This window comes from Schistocerca cancellata, chromosome 7 (genome assembly GCF_023864275.1).
Source record: "Schistocerca cancellata isolate TAMUIC-IGC-003103 chromosome 7, iqSchCanc2.1, whole genome shotgun sequence".
NCBI classification, from domain to species: Eukaryota; Metazoa; Arthropoda; class Insecta; order Orthoptera; family Acrididae; genus Schistocerca; species Schistocerca cancellata.
In genome coordinates this window covers 365,479,279-365,496,241 of record NC_064632.1, presented here as the reverse complement: position 1 = coordinate 365,496,241, position 16,963 = coordinate 365,479,279, and the positions used below count along the sequence as shown (strand labels likewise).

Genomic DNA, 16,963 nt, shown 5'->3' with positions numbered 1-16,963 from the left:
ACATGTTGTTTATTTTGATGACCAAACCTTTCATGGTACACTTGCAATGTTTCGGATGAAGTCATCAAGTTCACACGATTCATTTTTCCATTTCTAACAACACGCATGTTCAACACATAAAGTCCATTTTTCACATAACCTGTCATAACAATATTGCCACTGACTTGTTTTCGAACACAGACATTATTATAACTAAAATTAGTACTGTAGCCTCTGCAGGCAATGGCTCTCACAGAGAACAGATTAGCACTTGCATCAGGGATGTACAAAACATTGTCGATTCCAGCATTGTTCCATGGTGTTTTATTCGTATCCAGGGTGTAATTACAAAGTTAATAAAATGTTTTCTTGCCTTTAAATAATATTTTTCATCAGAAACAACACATCATATACCAGCTGTTACGTAAACACTGTTCGGCCTTTTATATTGACATGGCTACCACCAAGTTATCAGTTAATGGGCATAGGCAGAGGGTGTATACTTCACATCACCAAGTATCCTGTTGCAGAGAATGCTTTACAACATGACAGTTGGGACCTTGGTGTGTGTTTCACCACATGTGCTAAATTGATTCTTCCCCCAGACACCAGTTTCTCAGAACTCTGCAGAAGAATGGTACAGAGCAAGCTGCAATCAACTTTTTGGGTGTTCCAACATTATGGAAACAGATGAAGTGGTTTGCTCGCAAAACATTTTCAAGAAAATTGTCGAATGCTGAATGATATACAATTTATTTGCAACAAAACAATGCGACATCAGGGTGGAAAACTGAAAGTGTCATATCGTTCTTCATCATGTCACACACAACAACAAATAAATGATTATTAGACACAGATAAATTCCAAATAATTGTCTCAGTGTCTGCATTGACCTGATATGTCACCTAACAACTATGCTTTTCTTGTCTTATGTCAAACAAAAAATGCATGGACAGCAGTTCTCATCATGTGAAGAAGCTCTTGAACCCTTTCAACATTGTTTTTGTGATACCAACATCATGGGAAAAAAATGTTTCCAGAATCGGTTCAAACACACACTAAAGTGTATAAATTGTGAAGGTAAATATTTTGAGAAACAATAAAATGATCTGTATCAAAAATGATGTTTTTATTGATTTTGTAAAAGCTTAAAAGATGGCCTCAAATTTGTCCTTTCATAAGCCATTTTACACATAAATTTATTGTATATTTTGTCATAATAATGACACTGCTGAAAAATATTCATGGTAGGGGCTGAGTGAAATGCCTAAAACAAGCCTTACAATTGCCCCACCCTCTCCCCCTGTCCCCTCATATGGGTGACAATCATATGTTTAGGAATGCAACAGTTCCTAAAAGGAAACTACAGACTCAGCCAAAGACTGAGGCATTACTTTATATAATGTGGCTAAGATTTGGGTGATGTTGATTTCCTTTTAGGATATAATTAAAGACCATCACCTCTTTGCTGCAAGAACATCAAGAGTTCAGAAGAACGTTTCTTTCCTCTGTGATTTGCTTTGTCTTTTCCTGCTAGCACAGAGACAGCTTAAATTGTTGTGAAAGGCAGAAATTTGACATCTTTTCTTGATTATATATGATTAGTTAAAACTGAACAACACACCAAGCCTCATATTGGCAGTGCTGTACCATTTGAGCTACCTGAGATTACCTCATGGAGTAACTCGAGGATTCATCTATCAACTAGCATTCTCTATTCTTTCCAACTCTATACTCCAAATGAACATTTAAGTTTATTTACAGTCTTGATAAAGTTATACCATTTGTTCAGACATTAATACTTTCTTTGAATTACGCACCAGATTACGTAAGCAATAATTATATCGTTAGTGGATAAGATCTTAAAAAGATAATATAAGGTTATAAACAAGTATTTATTTGTACATTTCTTTTGTGTACCTACAACATTAATGTGTATATCAGTGTGTGTGTGTGTGTGTGTGTGTGTGTGTGTGTGTGACCTGGTTTTTAATGTTTGTTCTCTGAATCTGTGGGTGTATTGTTTGTTAGAAAATTATCTTGAACCAATGTCTATTCCAGGAAAGAGGCCAATGTAATGGGGCGTCTTGGTGACATTGCCCATACAACTGTATGTAAAACTGGAATATTCCACAATCAGTCACCATACTACACTCAGAATTCTCATGCAATACTTGGTCTTGTTGATAAGAATGAACTTAGTTTTGGAAGACGCCTTCAAACTGGTGTCATTAGAGTGAATTGTGTTGACTGTTTAGATCGAACCAACACAGCACAGTTTGCCATTGGGAAGTGTGCATTAGGATTTCAGGTAAACTTCCAGTGATATATTTTTGTATCTCTGTAACAGAAATGTCAAACTACTCAATACAGACTTATACAGACTCGTCAGAATGAAGTACAGTCCTAAAAGTCAGTACATAGTACTTTGACTCTCTTGCAGAGTGTATGCTGTACTTATTGTATATGTTAACATCCCATTCTTGCTTTTTCATCTAATGGCATAGTTTGTTTTTGAACCATACACCAATGAGCCAAAACATTATGACCAACTGCTTAATAGCTTGTTTGTCCATCTTTGGAATGAAATACATTACTGAGTCTGTGTATCAGGGATCTGACAGTTTGTTGGTAGGCTTGTGGAGATATGTGGCATTAGATATATATGCATAGATCATGTAATTCACAAAAATAACAGGCTACTGATTTGTGTACACAGTGATGGCACATGATAGGGACCCATAGGATTTACATCAGGCAAATTTGTTCACCAAGACAGCAACGTGAATTCACCATAATGCTCCTCAAACCACTGTACCATGGTTCTGGCTCCAAGACATAGACAATTATTCTGCTGAAAGATGACATCGCCATTGGGGAAGACACCAAGCGTGAACGGATGCAGGTGGTGCACAGCTGTCGGCATGTCTTCAAGTACTACCACAGTTCCCATGAAAGCACAGGAAAATGTCTCCCATAGCATAATACTGTTGTTAACAGTTTGCATTCGTGGCATTTTGCATGTTTTGACCCACAGTTCATCTCGATGATGGCATTTGTAGGGATGACCATTGCCCTAGTGTAGCAAAAATGTGAGTCACCCAAAAAGCCGACATGTTTCCATTGATTGATGATTGAATACATATGGTCTTGTACCCACTGGAATCATAATTGACAATGTCATTGGGTCAACATGTGAACACATAGGGGTGGTCTGCTGCAGAGCTCCTGTTCAACAATGTATGAGGAAGGTGTGGTCCAGAACACCAGAATTGTGCTCTTTCAGCAGAGATGCCACAGAGCACCATCTATTGTACTTTACAGAGCAGAAAAACCTCCTCTGAAGCCCATGGTCTGTGAAGACTTGAGGATGTTCAACCATTTAGCGCCTAGTGGTAGTTTCACTGTCCTTCTACCACCTCCTGTAGATGCTCATGACAGTAGCACATGAACATTCAACCAGCTTCACCATTTTCAAGATTCTTGTTTATGTTAATAATCTGCTGTATGTCAGAGTTGCTTATCTCAATGGATTTCCCTATTTGCAGCCCATATCTTCACTAGGGTGAACCCCCATTTGTCTGCTCAGTTTACATACTTTTGTTATTATGTCACATGCTCATAACACCATCAGGCAGCATCCATAATTGCAATTGGCTGTGGTCACAATGTTTTGGCATATTAGTGTACATTGCATACCATCAGATTGTTTCTTGTGTAAAGATCTAGCTGATATTCCCCCTTGCAGTTCTACTTTTCAGACAGTAAAAGCCTAAAATGGAGCCATATTCTGTTCACTAGTAAGCCAACCTCTACACAGACATTGCCTACTGAGCATCCTGCCTCAGAAATGCAAATATGAGCCACACTGCACTTTCTTCAACGTAACCGTAAGCATCTATTTCTGTAAGAGGATGGACTTACTGCAAGAAGCTGGTACTGCAATGAAGACTTAAACTCGTGTTGCTGTTGGCATCTCCATGTGGTCCCCTTACCTGACATGGTCCCCATTTCTTGGTAGAACTGCTGGGTTATAAATGAAACTGCTATGAAAATGCCAGCTTCTTAGACAAGCCATCAGTGCATTTGTTATGCCAATGCACTGTTTCTAGTCAGATACTTAGCAATGCCACTAGAGCCCACTTGTGGAGGAATACTCTTGCCTGCACTGCAAGGACTGTGCATTACTGGTGTGCTGGCAGGTTTTACCAAACAAACCTGACCTGTCTTGCAATAATTCAGTGACTCAGTTACTTTAAATCAAATGACAACCATCTTCACTCACCAGCTACCAGTGACTACTGCAATATTCCTCTGTATATTATTACAGATTTGCCCAAAAAATCGTAGTGGACTACACTTCCCCCATCTGCAAAAAGACTCAGCCCCTTAGGCCTCATTTAAGATGAGTCTACAACACATCTCACATGTACAGCATAAGTTTCAGTTATACGAGTGCCTAGAGCCCCAATCCACATGGTTCAGATACCATATTTAACTTGCAAAACCTTGTTTGCTAGGTTTCCTCTTACACAACTAAGCTGCTCATTTGTACTCCACTTAACAGATCATTAGTTCCCTTGGAAAGCACAACGAATCATGCCATGGTACTTCTCCATCCTGCCAGTCATGTGGTCTTGGAAATTGTCCTTGCAGACAAGCATGGCACATTTCTCGATCTTATATCTTGTTAAACTGCAGGACATATATTTCCCATCAGCATTCACACTACAATATTCCACATCCACTCACTTTCATGCTCTAGGGATCCAGTGCTTATCATGATGCTCAAGATAATTGTCACTCATCGTTGGCCTTCTCTAAATTTCTTAACATGCTGCGTCAGTTGTTCTGCTGAAATCTGTCCTTGTGCAGCTTTTAATTTCCATGAGGTCTGGTTTTAACATATTGTTTAGGAAAGTTAGATTCTGCTTTGGGAGCACCCACTAGTGGTTCGTCTGGTCAGTATAGTTGTGGCTGATTTGTGTTCAATTGGGTTTTCGCATGACCGTGGCTGGTAGATGGAAAGTTGGCCCCATTATATCAAATGCTGTCTCATTAATGAACAATCTACTGCCCCCTCAGCTCCATCAGCCTTGCTTCCACGAGCCTTTCATGCTCATAGTAATTCACCACCACTACCATGTTATCATATTTAATGGAAATAAGGTTTACATTGGATAATGTCTCTAGGACAATCCAGTCCTGTTCTACCCATGAATAGCTGCACCAAAAATGTGTTGGTGCAATTTTGGATCACCTGGGCTGGATGTACTGTAATCTTCTCCCTCTCCCTCTTCTATCATCATGACAATTTTGTCCCCATCTTCAGAGATCAACAACACACTGCCTGTCCTTGCTTGTACATACTTGAATAACTGTTCTCTGCTCTATTAAATTGTCTTGATGTGAAAGCCACAGGATGTTCCTCACCGTTGATTTCCTGATTCTGGATGCACCCAAAACTATTGTCAGATCTGTCACAAAATAGTATAAACTTCTTCTGGAAAACCCAGAAAAATAAAAACTGGATTTGGCATTAAAACTTTTTCATCTTTCTGAATGCATCCTGACACTCCTCTATCCACATCAGTTTTGCACCTTTTTTCAACTGTTGTATGAGTAGTCACACTGTATCAGCGAACCCCCTCACAAATATCCTATAAGAGAGTTCCAAAAATGTTTAGAGCTCAATTTCAGAACCAGGAAATCCTGTACTGCTCATACCAGTCTCAGATCAGTTCTCATCATAACTTTACTAATCATATGCCCTAAGGAACCTACTTCCTCCAACGCAAAATTATATGTTTCTGTACTTAATGTCAGACAATCTCATAAAAACTTCTCTCAGGCATTCTCTATACTCCTCTACATCTTTCAAGGGTACAGTTGTATCATTCAGGTAGATTAGACACCGGTGAGGCTGCAGTCCCCTCAATATGCCTTCGAACAATCGCTGAAACATAACAGCAGCATTCTTCAACCTGAATGACATCTTCCGATAGTGATAATGGCTTCAGGGTACTGAGAATGCTGTCTTCAGTTGATTCTTGGAACCACCTCCAACTGATGGTATCCACTTCTTAAATCTTTGGTAGAAAAATACCGATACTGTCCCAGGTTGTTGGTGGTCTCCATGATGTGGGGTATGGGCTATTTTTTGGGCTATGCATCTGTTGACTATCTTACTATTAAGGTAATGGTAATCATAACAGAATCTGTACTTCTTGGACCTATCCTTAGACTTCTTGGGCAGAAACACAGTTCATACCCTCCTCCCCATGGACTGTTGCTCTCTTCTATTATCCCATCAGTCAAATGCTGGTTAATAAACTCCTCCATAATTGGTTGCAAATACTGAGGTATCTGTTACTGTTTCCAGTACACAGGTGCCTCATTTCCCATCAGAATCCAGAGCTGTGTAATGCTCATCACTGGTAACAGACCCTGAGGGAAAGAAACTAATCTTCGGAGTACAACAACAACAACAACAACAACAACAACTACTACTACTACTACTACTACTACTTCTTCATCCTCGCCTTCTATACTTCCTTTAGATGCTCCATCTTTTTACAAAATGCAGCCTTAACAGCAGCCTGTGGATGCCCACTATTTACATCCTCCATGCACCAATCATTTCTCCTTCAGATTCATGGGCACTACCTTCCCACGATCTGTCTTCTGTATGCATACAATAATCCTTTAAACAGAACATCTTGCTGAATTCAAAATATTGTTCCCTTCCAATGACTCAGTTATGCACAACATATTGACATGTAGGTTGGCTCCAGACTTACCCAAAGTGACTTTCTGCTACCACCTGGTACATCACGATATGGATCAAGCCTTAGTATATTTGTACGCAGTTTAATTACATATACCAATAAGATATATGCACCTTGTGACAGCTCTAAGGGGGTGGTTTCATAAAAAAGAAAGGAAAAATGTTTGTTTCATAAATAGCTCATCTTACTTCTCGACATAGTCTCCTTTGTGGGCTGTACACTTGGTCCAGAGATCCTCCAGCTCTTTCATCCCAATAGAAGAACAGGTTCTGTCAAACACTGAAAAATACTCATTGACTGCAAGTATCACTTCCTTTTTTGATGAAAGTTTCTTCCCAGAAAGCAAAAGTTCCAAGTTAGGAAACAGGAAGAAGTCACTTGGGGTTAAGTCTGCTGAATAGGTTGGACAGGGGACCAATTCAAAACCCAGTTCATGCACTTTCACCATTGTTACAGTTGATGTGTGGGAAGGTGCATTATCCTGGTGAAATAACACTTTTTTATGTACGAACACTGGTGTTTTGTGCAGCCATCACAAATTTCAAGTGATCTAACAATGAAGCATTAATTGGGCCCAGTCATGGTTCTGCCATTTTCAAATAATCTGTGATGATTATTTCTTGGGAATCCCAGAAAATGAAGTGATCACCTTTCCAGGTGACAAAATAGTCTTTCTCTTCTCTGGTGCACTTTCATCAACCTTTAGCCATTGTTTCGATTGTTGTGGCCAATGTTTTGACTGTTGTTTTGATTTTAATGTGAAATGACGGATCCAAATTTCACCAACAGTCACAAATTGGCGCAGAAAGTCTTGCAGACTGTGATTAAACGTCACCAGACATTGTGATGAAACGTTGTGCCGGGTGTGGTTTTGGTTGACTGTGAGCAATCGTGGCACCCCCGTCACACACAGCTTCTTCATAGCCAATCTCTGTGGATGTTATTATGCACTCAGTTGAGATGCCTACAGTCTCAGCAATCTTATGAATTTTTATTCAGCAGTTTATCATTACCATATTGTGGATTTTTCGATAGTTTCCTTTGTGATGACCACAGTTGGGTGGCCAGAGCAAGCCTCATCTTCGGTGCTTGTCCAACCATGTTTAAATTCACTAATCCAAGAGTAAATAGTCTTCAGTGCTGGTGCAGAATCCACAAGAGCTCCATCCAGTTCTGTTTTTATTTGTGCAGCAGTCCAACCCTTCAAATGAAAATGTTTAATAATAACATGAAACTCAGTTTTCTTCATTTTCAATCGCAGTTGACAAACTGACCAATTCAGACAAGTCATAGCAATAAACTGTACACTGTACATTGTTGAAGTTCTTTATATGAATGTTGGAATAATTAAGCATACCAACCATGAAGGTGCAACAAAAATGTACCATTCTTTCATGGAAATTTGCTAGACTTATAAACCCACAGTCATACACTGGCAACAGTTTCCTCTAGCTGGAATGTTTAGCCATTAATTTCCACCACATGTTGCCATTGATTAGTTTTGGTTTCAGGTTGATGCAGAAAGTACAACCCCAAGATCATGCTGTAGCCCTCACATATATGAGCCACTACATCTACACACTGTTTAAATGGAACCACTTCCAGTTGAAAACTTATCTCCACTGACCCCAGTGGCATTAGATCTTTATGTCTCACTTCACACATCCTATAGCATTGTCATTTCATAGCCTCTGACCCACTAGGTATCTACTGGCTGCTGACACATTCCCCCCCCCCCTCCCCCCCCCCCCCCTCCTCCATGTAGCCAACAGAAACTTATACTCCTTGCTCCGTACAAATCTTGCTGCTGCACATTCTGTCACTGCATATCTACTTGGTGCATCTAAGGCTAAAGGGAATGCCTATGCATTTAATGGCTGCTTATTTCCTCCATGCCCACCCCTTTTACCATTGCCAAAATTCTGTTGTTGGGACATATTACCTCTATCCCACTGAGGCTGGCTCCAGTGCCTCTGAACGTGCCCAGTATGCCCACATCTGTAAATCCTTAAACTTGGGGAAAACATTGTATGCCTCTCATGTACACCTGGGAACATATTGATCTCATCATAGTCCATTGTAAACCTTAGAAGCCCTTGTCTCTGCATTTCTCAATGCTTCTGTACATCTTACCAATGTTTTTACCTTTCCCACTAGACTTAATTTTGCCATCCATAATAACTGATTATCTGACCAACAACCCACACTTGCTAATGTCATCAGGTCCTCCACAAATGACACTACATCCTCAGATGAGCTTCCAGAAAAGAGACCAACAACCCACACTTGCTAATGTCATCAGGTCCTCCACAAATGACACTACATCCTCAGATGAGCTTCCAGAAAAGAGAATGATTAGGCTAGCAGCAGCTGAATCTATCACATGATCTGGTGCTTGGAGCAATGCTGTGTGTTCATCCTTAATTGCATTTTGGCCCCACAACTTCCATGTTATCTGCCCCCACCAGTGCTAACTTTTCTGTCAACAAATACAGTGCCTTTGGCTCCAAAATGTGCCACATCTCTGACTCTGCCATTGCAACATCTTACATTCACGCACAATGTATACAGAAAATCATTCACAGACCAACAGATTACACTTTACACCTTATCATTAACCATCTAGACTCCCTGCATTGCTTCACAACATGACCATGACAGTGGAATATAAAATGAGTTACGGATAGGCTCAGTACATAGCACAGCATGCCCAAGCAGATTGTGCCATGGACATTTGACAGGCTCTGACAACTGCTCCTTGTAGTTACCTGAAGTTGAGACAGCTCAGCTGGTTTGTCTGGCCTATCACAAGTTATGGAGATACTCCCTCCTAGATCCCATTCTTGTCAAGCACCCAAAAAATAGCCAACAGCTCTCTCCCTCACCCCACTACGTTGATACTGCAGGCATGGTGAAGATGTAATGCTGCATGCATGACAAACCATCTGGTGTCCACTGAAAATGACACCAACATTTTAGGCACCAAGTATACCCAACCCCAGGGGTGGAGGGATGGCTGCAATGTCAGTATGACAGGTGGCAGAGGGTTGACGTGGAGTAGCAGGCCAGTGGAGGCACAGAAAGATGCAGCTATCAAAATTAATATTTAATTTCTACTCAAATGTTAGTGCCATGTCGGTGTGGAGTAATGACAATACCCCCACTACAGGGAAAGAGGGCCGGGTGGCCAGCAAGATGTCAGCCAGTGTCCTGGCCAGCTGGTTGCAATGCATGTGCACTCAGCTTTACTGATGCATGTGCTCAGTGTGTAGCTTGTGACCCCATTGCACGAGTCACGCCACAAACATTTGTTATCAGTGGCGTATGAAGATATTCAGCAATCTGGCTGTGGTAGCCAGCTCTGTAGTGCATGACTGGCAGAAGATACGTGCCGTACACGGGATATGACCTGCTGCCCCCTGGGCAGGAGTCCAGCTGCTGCTGAAGGGAGCCAAGAAGTCTTGCTGCCCTGTGTAAGTTAGTCTGGAGGGAGGACTTAGTCCAGGAAGCTGGTACAGCAACAGAGACTCAAACTCATGACTTGTGCTGGCAGCTCCTTGTGGTCCCCTCGCATTGCAGAGCCCCGACATCCTGGTAGAACTATTGGACTGTGAATAAAAAGACCTACAAAAACGAGAGCTATTTACACAAGCTAGCAGCACATCTGTTACACCATTGCATCACTTCCAGGCACGTACTTGCAACATGACCAAAACCCGGTGATGGAGAAATACCTATGCCTGCACTGCAAAAACTGCTTATTACTGCTGTGCTTGCAGGTTTCACTTAGTGAGCCTGGCTCATCTTGCAGTGATTCAACAGCTCAGTTGCTACCAGTGGGTGCTGCAGTACTACTCTATATATTCTTATAGATTTACCCAAAAAAATGGCAGTGGCACTACTTACCTATTGACGGCAGATAATCTTTAAATTTGCAGCATAATAGATAATAATGAAGAAATAATAATATAATGTGAATGGTGTGTTGTCCATTACAAATAACATGTTAAAAAATTGTATTGTAGTTACTGAAAGGCAAACTTAGCAGGAGTAACTACTTTCTTTCCATTTCAACATTGAAACATCAACAAGCATATCCATCTAAATGGACAAGTGCTCTGATGGGAAGAATAGATTTCATTTGAGTTGCCAATCTACTATAATGTAGTCTTATTTTTAAATGGTAGGAGGATATGTACGTTTCATCATTGATCGGTTCCATGGTTGCCAGTCCTGCAATTAAATCAATTTACACTGAGATGTATAAGATGGATAACAATCCAGCTCATTTCCAAACAAGGCACCTACAGCTTTGACAGATCTGGAGTGTATAAGACACATTAAATTATGAAACTCCTCATCTTTTCTGATTCCTAAAATCACTGCAAGTCACCCAAAGTGAGTATCCACCAGAGAAATCAGTCCAGTCCATCAAAAACATTGTGCCTCAACTACACTAACTACTAGGGAAGGAAATTATTTGCTGATGGGTTCATGGCTGTTCACAGTGACAAACTGATGGATGCAGAAGCCATGGAGGCATGTACAATATTTGTAGAGGGAGATTTCTGAGACTGTTACGTGCAGCATCTTGCTGTTAAGTTCTACTCCACTCAGCTCCTACCTAAAATTTTTGAAAGGACCATTTACATTGGCTGGATGTAAAGGCAACATCATGCCTGCTCTGTGTTCTGTCCATGATGAGTGATCCAGTGCTAACTGGCAGCTGTGTTATCCATTGACTTTGTAGCATCATTTGGATGCAATATGGAGGGACATGGGATCAGCACAATCTGCTCTCCCAGGTGTTGCTGGCTTCCCGGACCTTGGAGATGCTACTTCTCACTAAAGCAGCTTCTCAGTTGGCCTTATGAGTGTGGGTGCATCTCACTCGAGTCTCATATCTACATCTACATTTACACTCTGCAAGCCACCTGAAGTGTGTGGCAGAGGGCACTTGAGCTACACTATCTGTTTCCCCTTTTCTTGTTCCCATTGCCAATTATGCGTGTGAACAATGATCCCCTGTAAACCTCTGTATTAACTCTAATTTCCTGGATTTACTGGCTGTGGGCATTTCATATGACATACATAGGAGTAATACGTTGCTTGACTCTTTCCAAAATGTACTCTCTTGAAATTTCAATAATAAACATGTCTGTGATGCACAATGCCTTTCTTGTGGTGTCTGATGCTGGGGTTTGTTGAGTGTCTCCACAGTGTTCTTGTATTAACTAAATGATCCAGTGACAAAATGCATCCTTTTTAATTGGATCTTGTCTATTAAACAGACCTGGTAAGGGTCCCAGATTGATGAGCAGTACTTGAGAATCAGTCAGACAGGTGTTTTGTAAGTATCTTCCTTAGTTAATGAATTCAATTTCCATAAAAGTCTTCCTATGAGCCTGATTTCTTGGTATTTGTTTCATGTAGCTATTCCACTTTAGGCTGCTCCAAATGGTTACTCCTAGGTATTATGTGGCAGTTACAGTTTCCAGCAGTTTGCCACCAATAGTGTAATTGTGCAGTAGAGAACTTATTTACCTATTTATGCACAATATGTTAGATTTATTTATGTTTTGGGTCAATTGTCAGCTCCTACACCATTCTTCAATCCTCTGCACCTCTTCCTGCAGTTCGCCATAGTCTGCTGGTGTTGATACCTTCTTATAGACAACCACATCATCTGCAAAAGAGTTTCATGGAGCTTCTGAGCTCATTCACTACATCATTTATACGTATCATAAACAGTAATAATCCTATTAAACTTCCTTGGGATACTTCCAAAATTACCTTTTACATCTATTGACTTTGTTGTGTTCTGTCTACAAGGAATCCCATATCCACTCAGAAATCTGGTACAGTACTTTGTAAGCTCATATTTTTTATTACTAATCTCTACGTCTACAGCTGCATGACTAATGTGCAATTCGCACTTAAGTGCATGACAGCTGGTTCAGTGAACCAACTTCAAGCTATTTCTCTGCTGTTCGACTCTCAAACAGCATGCAGGAAAAACAGATGTTTAAATCTTTCAATGTGCACTCTGATTTAACTTACTTTATTACAATGATCATTTCTTCCTATGTAGGTGGGTGCCAACCAAATATTTTTGCATTCAGAGAAGTTAGTGTGGTACTTTATCAAAAGCCTTCCTGAAGCCAACGAAAAGGGCATCAAACTGAGGGCACACTATCTACAGTGCTGTGGATCTCAGGGATGAATAGAGCGAGCTGAGTTTTGTGAGATCTCTATTTTCTGAACCCATGTTGACTTTTATTGAAGAGATTTTCATTCTCCAATAATGTCATAATAAATTAGCAAAAACCAGGTTCCATAATTCTACAGTGGATAGACATCAGTGATAAAGCCACATAATTATGTGTATTTGTCCTCCAACTCTTCTTGAAAATGAGAATGACTTGCACATTTTCCAGTTCCTAGATGCCCATCACTGCTCCAGCAACCTGTGGTAAACTACTACTAGAAGGGGAGCAATTCCTTATGCATAATCTCTGTAGAGTCTTACAGTCATTTCATATGATCCAGAAGCCTTTGCAATATTAAACAGTTATAGTTCCTTTTCTAATCTATGACAATTTATTTCAATGTGTGGCGTTTTGGTGTTCATGTGATGATTGAAAGGAGGGACTGTATTATGATTTTCTGCAGTGAAACAATTTTGGAAAACCATATTCAGTATTTCTGCCTTCTATCTGCCATTTTCCATTTTGGTGTTACTATGAACACTGACTGAGTAGATGATTTTGGTCTACTTACTGTTTTATATAACACCAAAGTTTCTAAGGGTTTTCTTTCAGATCAGTTGGAAAAATTTTACTTTCAAATTCATTGAACATTTCTCTTATTGTGCTCCTCATGCTCATTTACATTCCTTACAGCTTTTGTTTGTCAGATAGATTTTTTGACCTCACTTAAACTTGTATAGAAGCTCTCCTTGCCTCTCTAGAAATTTTCTGACATGACCATTAAACCAAAGTGGGCCTTTCCCATTGTTTAAAATCTTGTACAGAAAATATTTGTCTGATGTATATTTAACAATGTTTTTGAATTTTATCCATTTATGCACCCTATCTTCATCCTCAAAACTGAGTATTTGATGTTGACTGCTGAGGTACTCTTCATATAATATCCTGTAGCTTTTGTTAAGCAAAAATATTTTCATACATTTCTTAGCATTCCTTGTAACATCTTTAGTCATCAAATCTGTCACAGCCTAATGATCGCTGATGTCCTCTTCTACATTAACTGATTAGAGAAGTTCAGATTTGTTTGTTGCTAGGAAGTCTGTTGCTGTAGCATGATGGGGAAACTAATTCACAGTATTCTGCAAGTTCTCTCTGAAGTGCTCTGCCACTACGACTCCTGATGCTGGTGGCCTGTAAAAGCATCATGTTACAATGTTTTCCCCATCTTTGATGCTTAACTTCACCCATATTATTTCACATTCAGAATCCCTAATAACCTTACAAGATTTTAAAGAATTCTTTACTGCAATAAATATGATGCCACCATTGGCTTCTACCCCATCCTTGAGAGATACACTGATCAGTCAGAAACTTATGACCACCTACCTAATAGCTACTCTGTCCACCTTTTGCATGGATAACAGTGGCTACATGTTGTGGCATGGTAGCAGTGAGGCCTCGGTAGGTCACTGAGGGAGTTGTCACCACATGTGCACACACAAGTCACCTAATTCCTGTAAATATCAGGGAGTGGAGACCATGAGCTCTGATGCCACATTCTGTCATGTCCCATATGTGTTCAATTGGGTTAAGACAACAACTCCATCACACTCCTGGCCTTACTGAAAAATGATCACCATGAAGGGATGTATATGGTCTAAAACCAGTGTTCAATATTTCTTGGCTATCGTGGTGCCTTCCACGAGTTCCACTGGACCTATGGATGCCCACATGAATGTTTCCCAGAACATACTGAAGCTGCCGCCACCTTGTTCCCATCCTGCAGCACAGGTGTCAAAGAGCGGATTTGCGCCCTCCCTTCGGCATGATGAAGAAGGTATCGGGATTCATCAGACCATGCAATGCTCTGCCACTGCGCCAACATACAGTGCTGATGGTCAAGTGCCCATTTCAATCACAGTCACCGATGTTGTGTTGTTAACATTGGCACATGCATGGGTCATCGGCTGCAAAGGCCCATCGTTAGAAGTGTTTGGTACAGTGTACATTCAGACACACTTGTATTTTCCTCAGCAGTAAATTCTGGTGTTAGTTCCACCACAGTTCATTGCCTGTTCTGTTTTGCCAGTCTGTCAGCCCACACGACATCCACCATCTGTAATGAGGGGTGGCCACCCAACCCCACAGTGTCTCGACATGGTTTCACCTTGGCTTCGCTATGCATTGAAGACACACCACAGCACTCTTCGAACACATGGCAAGTTGTGCAGTTTCTGAAATGCTCATGTCAAGCCTCCAGGCCAACAAAATCTGTCGTTGGTCAAACTCAGACAGATCATGAGCCTTCCCCCTTCTACACACAGACAGCATGGTCACTGATACTACATCACTGTGTGTGTGTCTGACTAGCAGTCATTCCTCACCAAGTGAAGCTATCACCTGGATGGGTTTATGTCAATAGTAGGTCGGTGGACATAGTGTTCTGGCTGGTCAGTGTATATTCCAATGTGTGTTTAGGATTTCATTGCTGATCGTTTCTGGTTTCAACCAACTTTGTGTTCCTCAAAGTATCTGGGCATTATTACTTTTAATAAGCAATGCTAATTCTGGACCCTTGCCTTGGATGTTTCTACACTTAACGGGGTGGGAGTGGGTGGGGGAAGAGGGCAACAGTGCACGTCACACCTACTCTGCTTCCGTGGTAGTTACCTTCTGTGGCCTGACTGTTTGAAGGGCCCCTACAATCCTCCACCCAGTAACAGAGGTTGAGGAAGTCACATCCAATATCATCCAGAATTGTCTAAGACTCTGGTTTAGACCTCCCACTCTGCTCCAAACCAGAGGACTGTGATTGACTCTGGATAAGATGCTACAAACAGTGAGCTAAGCTTGTGCCACATGGGTGATGCTAGCTGCCTTTACCAATTCAGCCAGCCACCAAAAGGAGCCAACAGTGGTCTAAGAGCCCAAGCAGCAGACATAATTTGTGCTGACATGAGGCACAGTTTTCACCCACCAGCGAAAAAGTCCATGGCAGCCTGGGGGATTTAACCTGAATCGTCCACACGGCAGTCAGGCATGGCAACCACTCAGCTACAGAAGTGGACCAGCAATTACCCATTTCCCATTTATTTTTGTCATGATATTTTTGTGCACTTTACCTTTTTATGCACTACAATATTTTGTTTTTATTATTGATGTCATTATTTTACTTTTTCATTTTGTGCGTAATCTGTCAAAGGGCCACATAATTATTTGAGTGTGATTGCAGCTGCTAATAACCTTGCTCTATGCCCTGGTAACAACATAAACAACAACAGTATCCAGGATGGAGCATAAAGACTGGTTAAAAATCAAAATTGGAAAGTCACAATAATATAAGTTAAAGAAAATCAGTATCCGATAAACAAGCTTTACAGCATGTCTGAAGGAAGATTAATGTTTTAAGAGAAAATTTTCACTCGTTTTTGCCAATTATATCAATTAATGTTAAACATATGCATATAATTATGATAGCAGTTACAAAAAAGTGTTGTACGAAAATCAAACATGGGTAGTGGCGGAACTGTGGAATCAATCTGAAGCAGTTGAAATGTGGAAAGTTAATAAAAATGGCTAGATAATGTACAGTAGGGCTTGAAATGATTAGGTGATAGACAAATCACCCAGAAACCCTTTTAGGATATAAACTGGTTAGCAGAAAATGCGAAGACCTACAGAAGTAGGCACTGAGTGGAAAGAAGTTTTAGGAACAGAGACCTTCCCCCCCCCCCCCCCTCCCCCCCCCCCCCCTGCCCTCCTTGTATCATAGGTGCAACCAAAATGGAGAGGTATCTGTTGTGAGGCCAGACAAATGTGTTGTTCCTGAAGAGGGACAGTAGCCTTTTCAGTAGTTGCAAGGGAACAGTCTGGATAACTGGCTGATCTGGCCTTGTATCATCACCCAAAACAGCTTTGCTGTGCTGTTACTACGAACGGCTGAAAGCAAGGGGAAACTACAGCCACAATTTTTGCTATGGGCATGAA

General features: G+C 40.8%; 1 protein-coding gene across 3 annotated transcripts in view; it reads left to right on the top strand.

The window, feature by feature from the left end:
- Nucleotides 1-16,963, top strand: part of LOC126092008 (polyphosphoinositide phosphatase) — a 178,695-nt gene that overhangs the window by 102,566 nt on the left and 59,166 nt on the right. For all 3 annotated transcript variants that reach the window (XM_049907387.1, XM_049907386.1, XM_049907385.1), the window contains one exon: nucleotides 2,041-2,290. In XM_049907387.1, coding sequence (XP_049763344.1) covers nucleotides 2,041-2,290 — 250 coding nt within the window. The remainder of the gene's footprint in view (nucleotides 1-2,040; nucleotides 2,291-16,963) is intronic.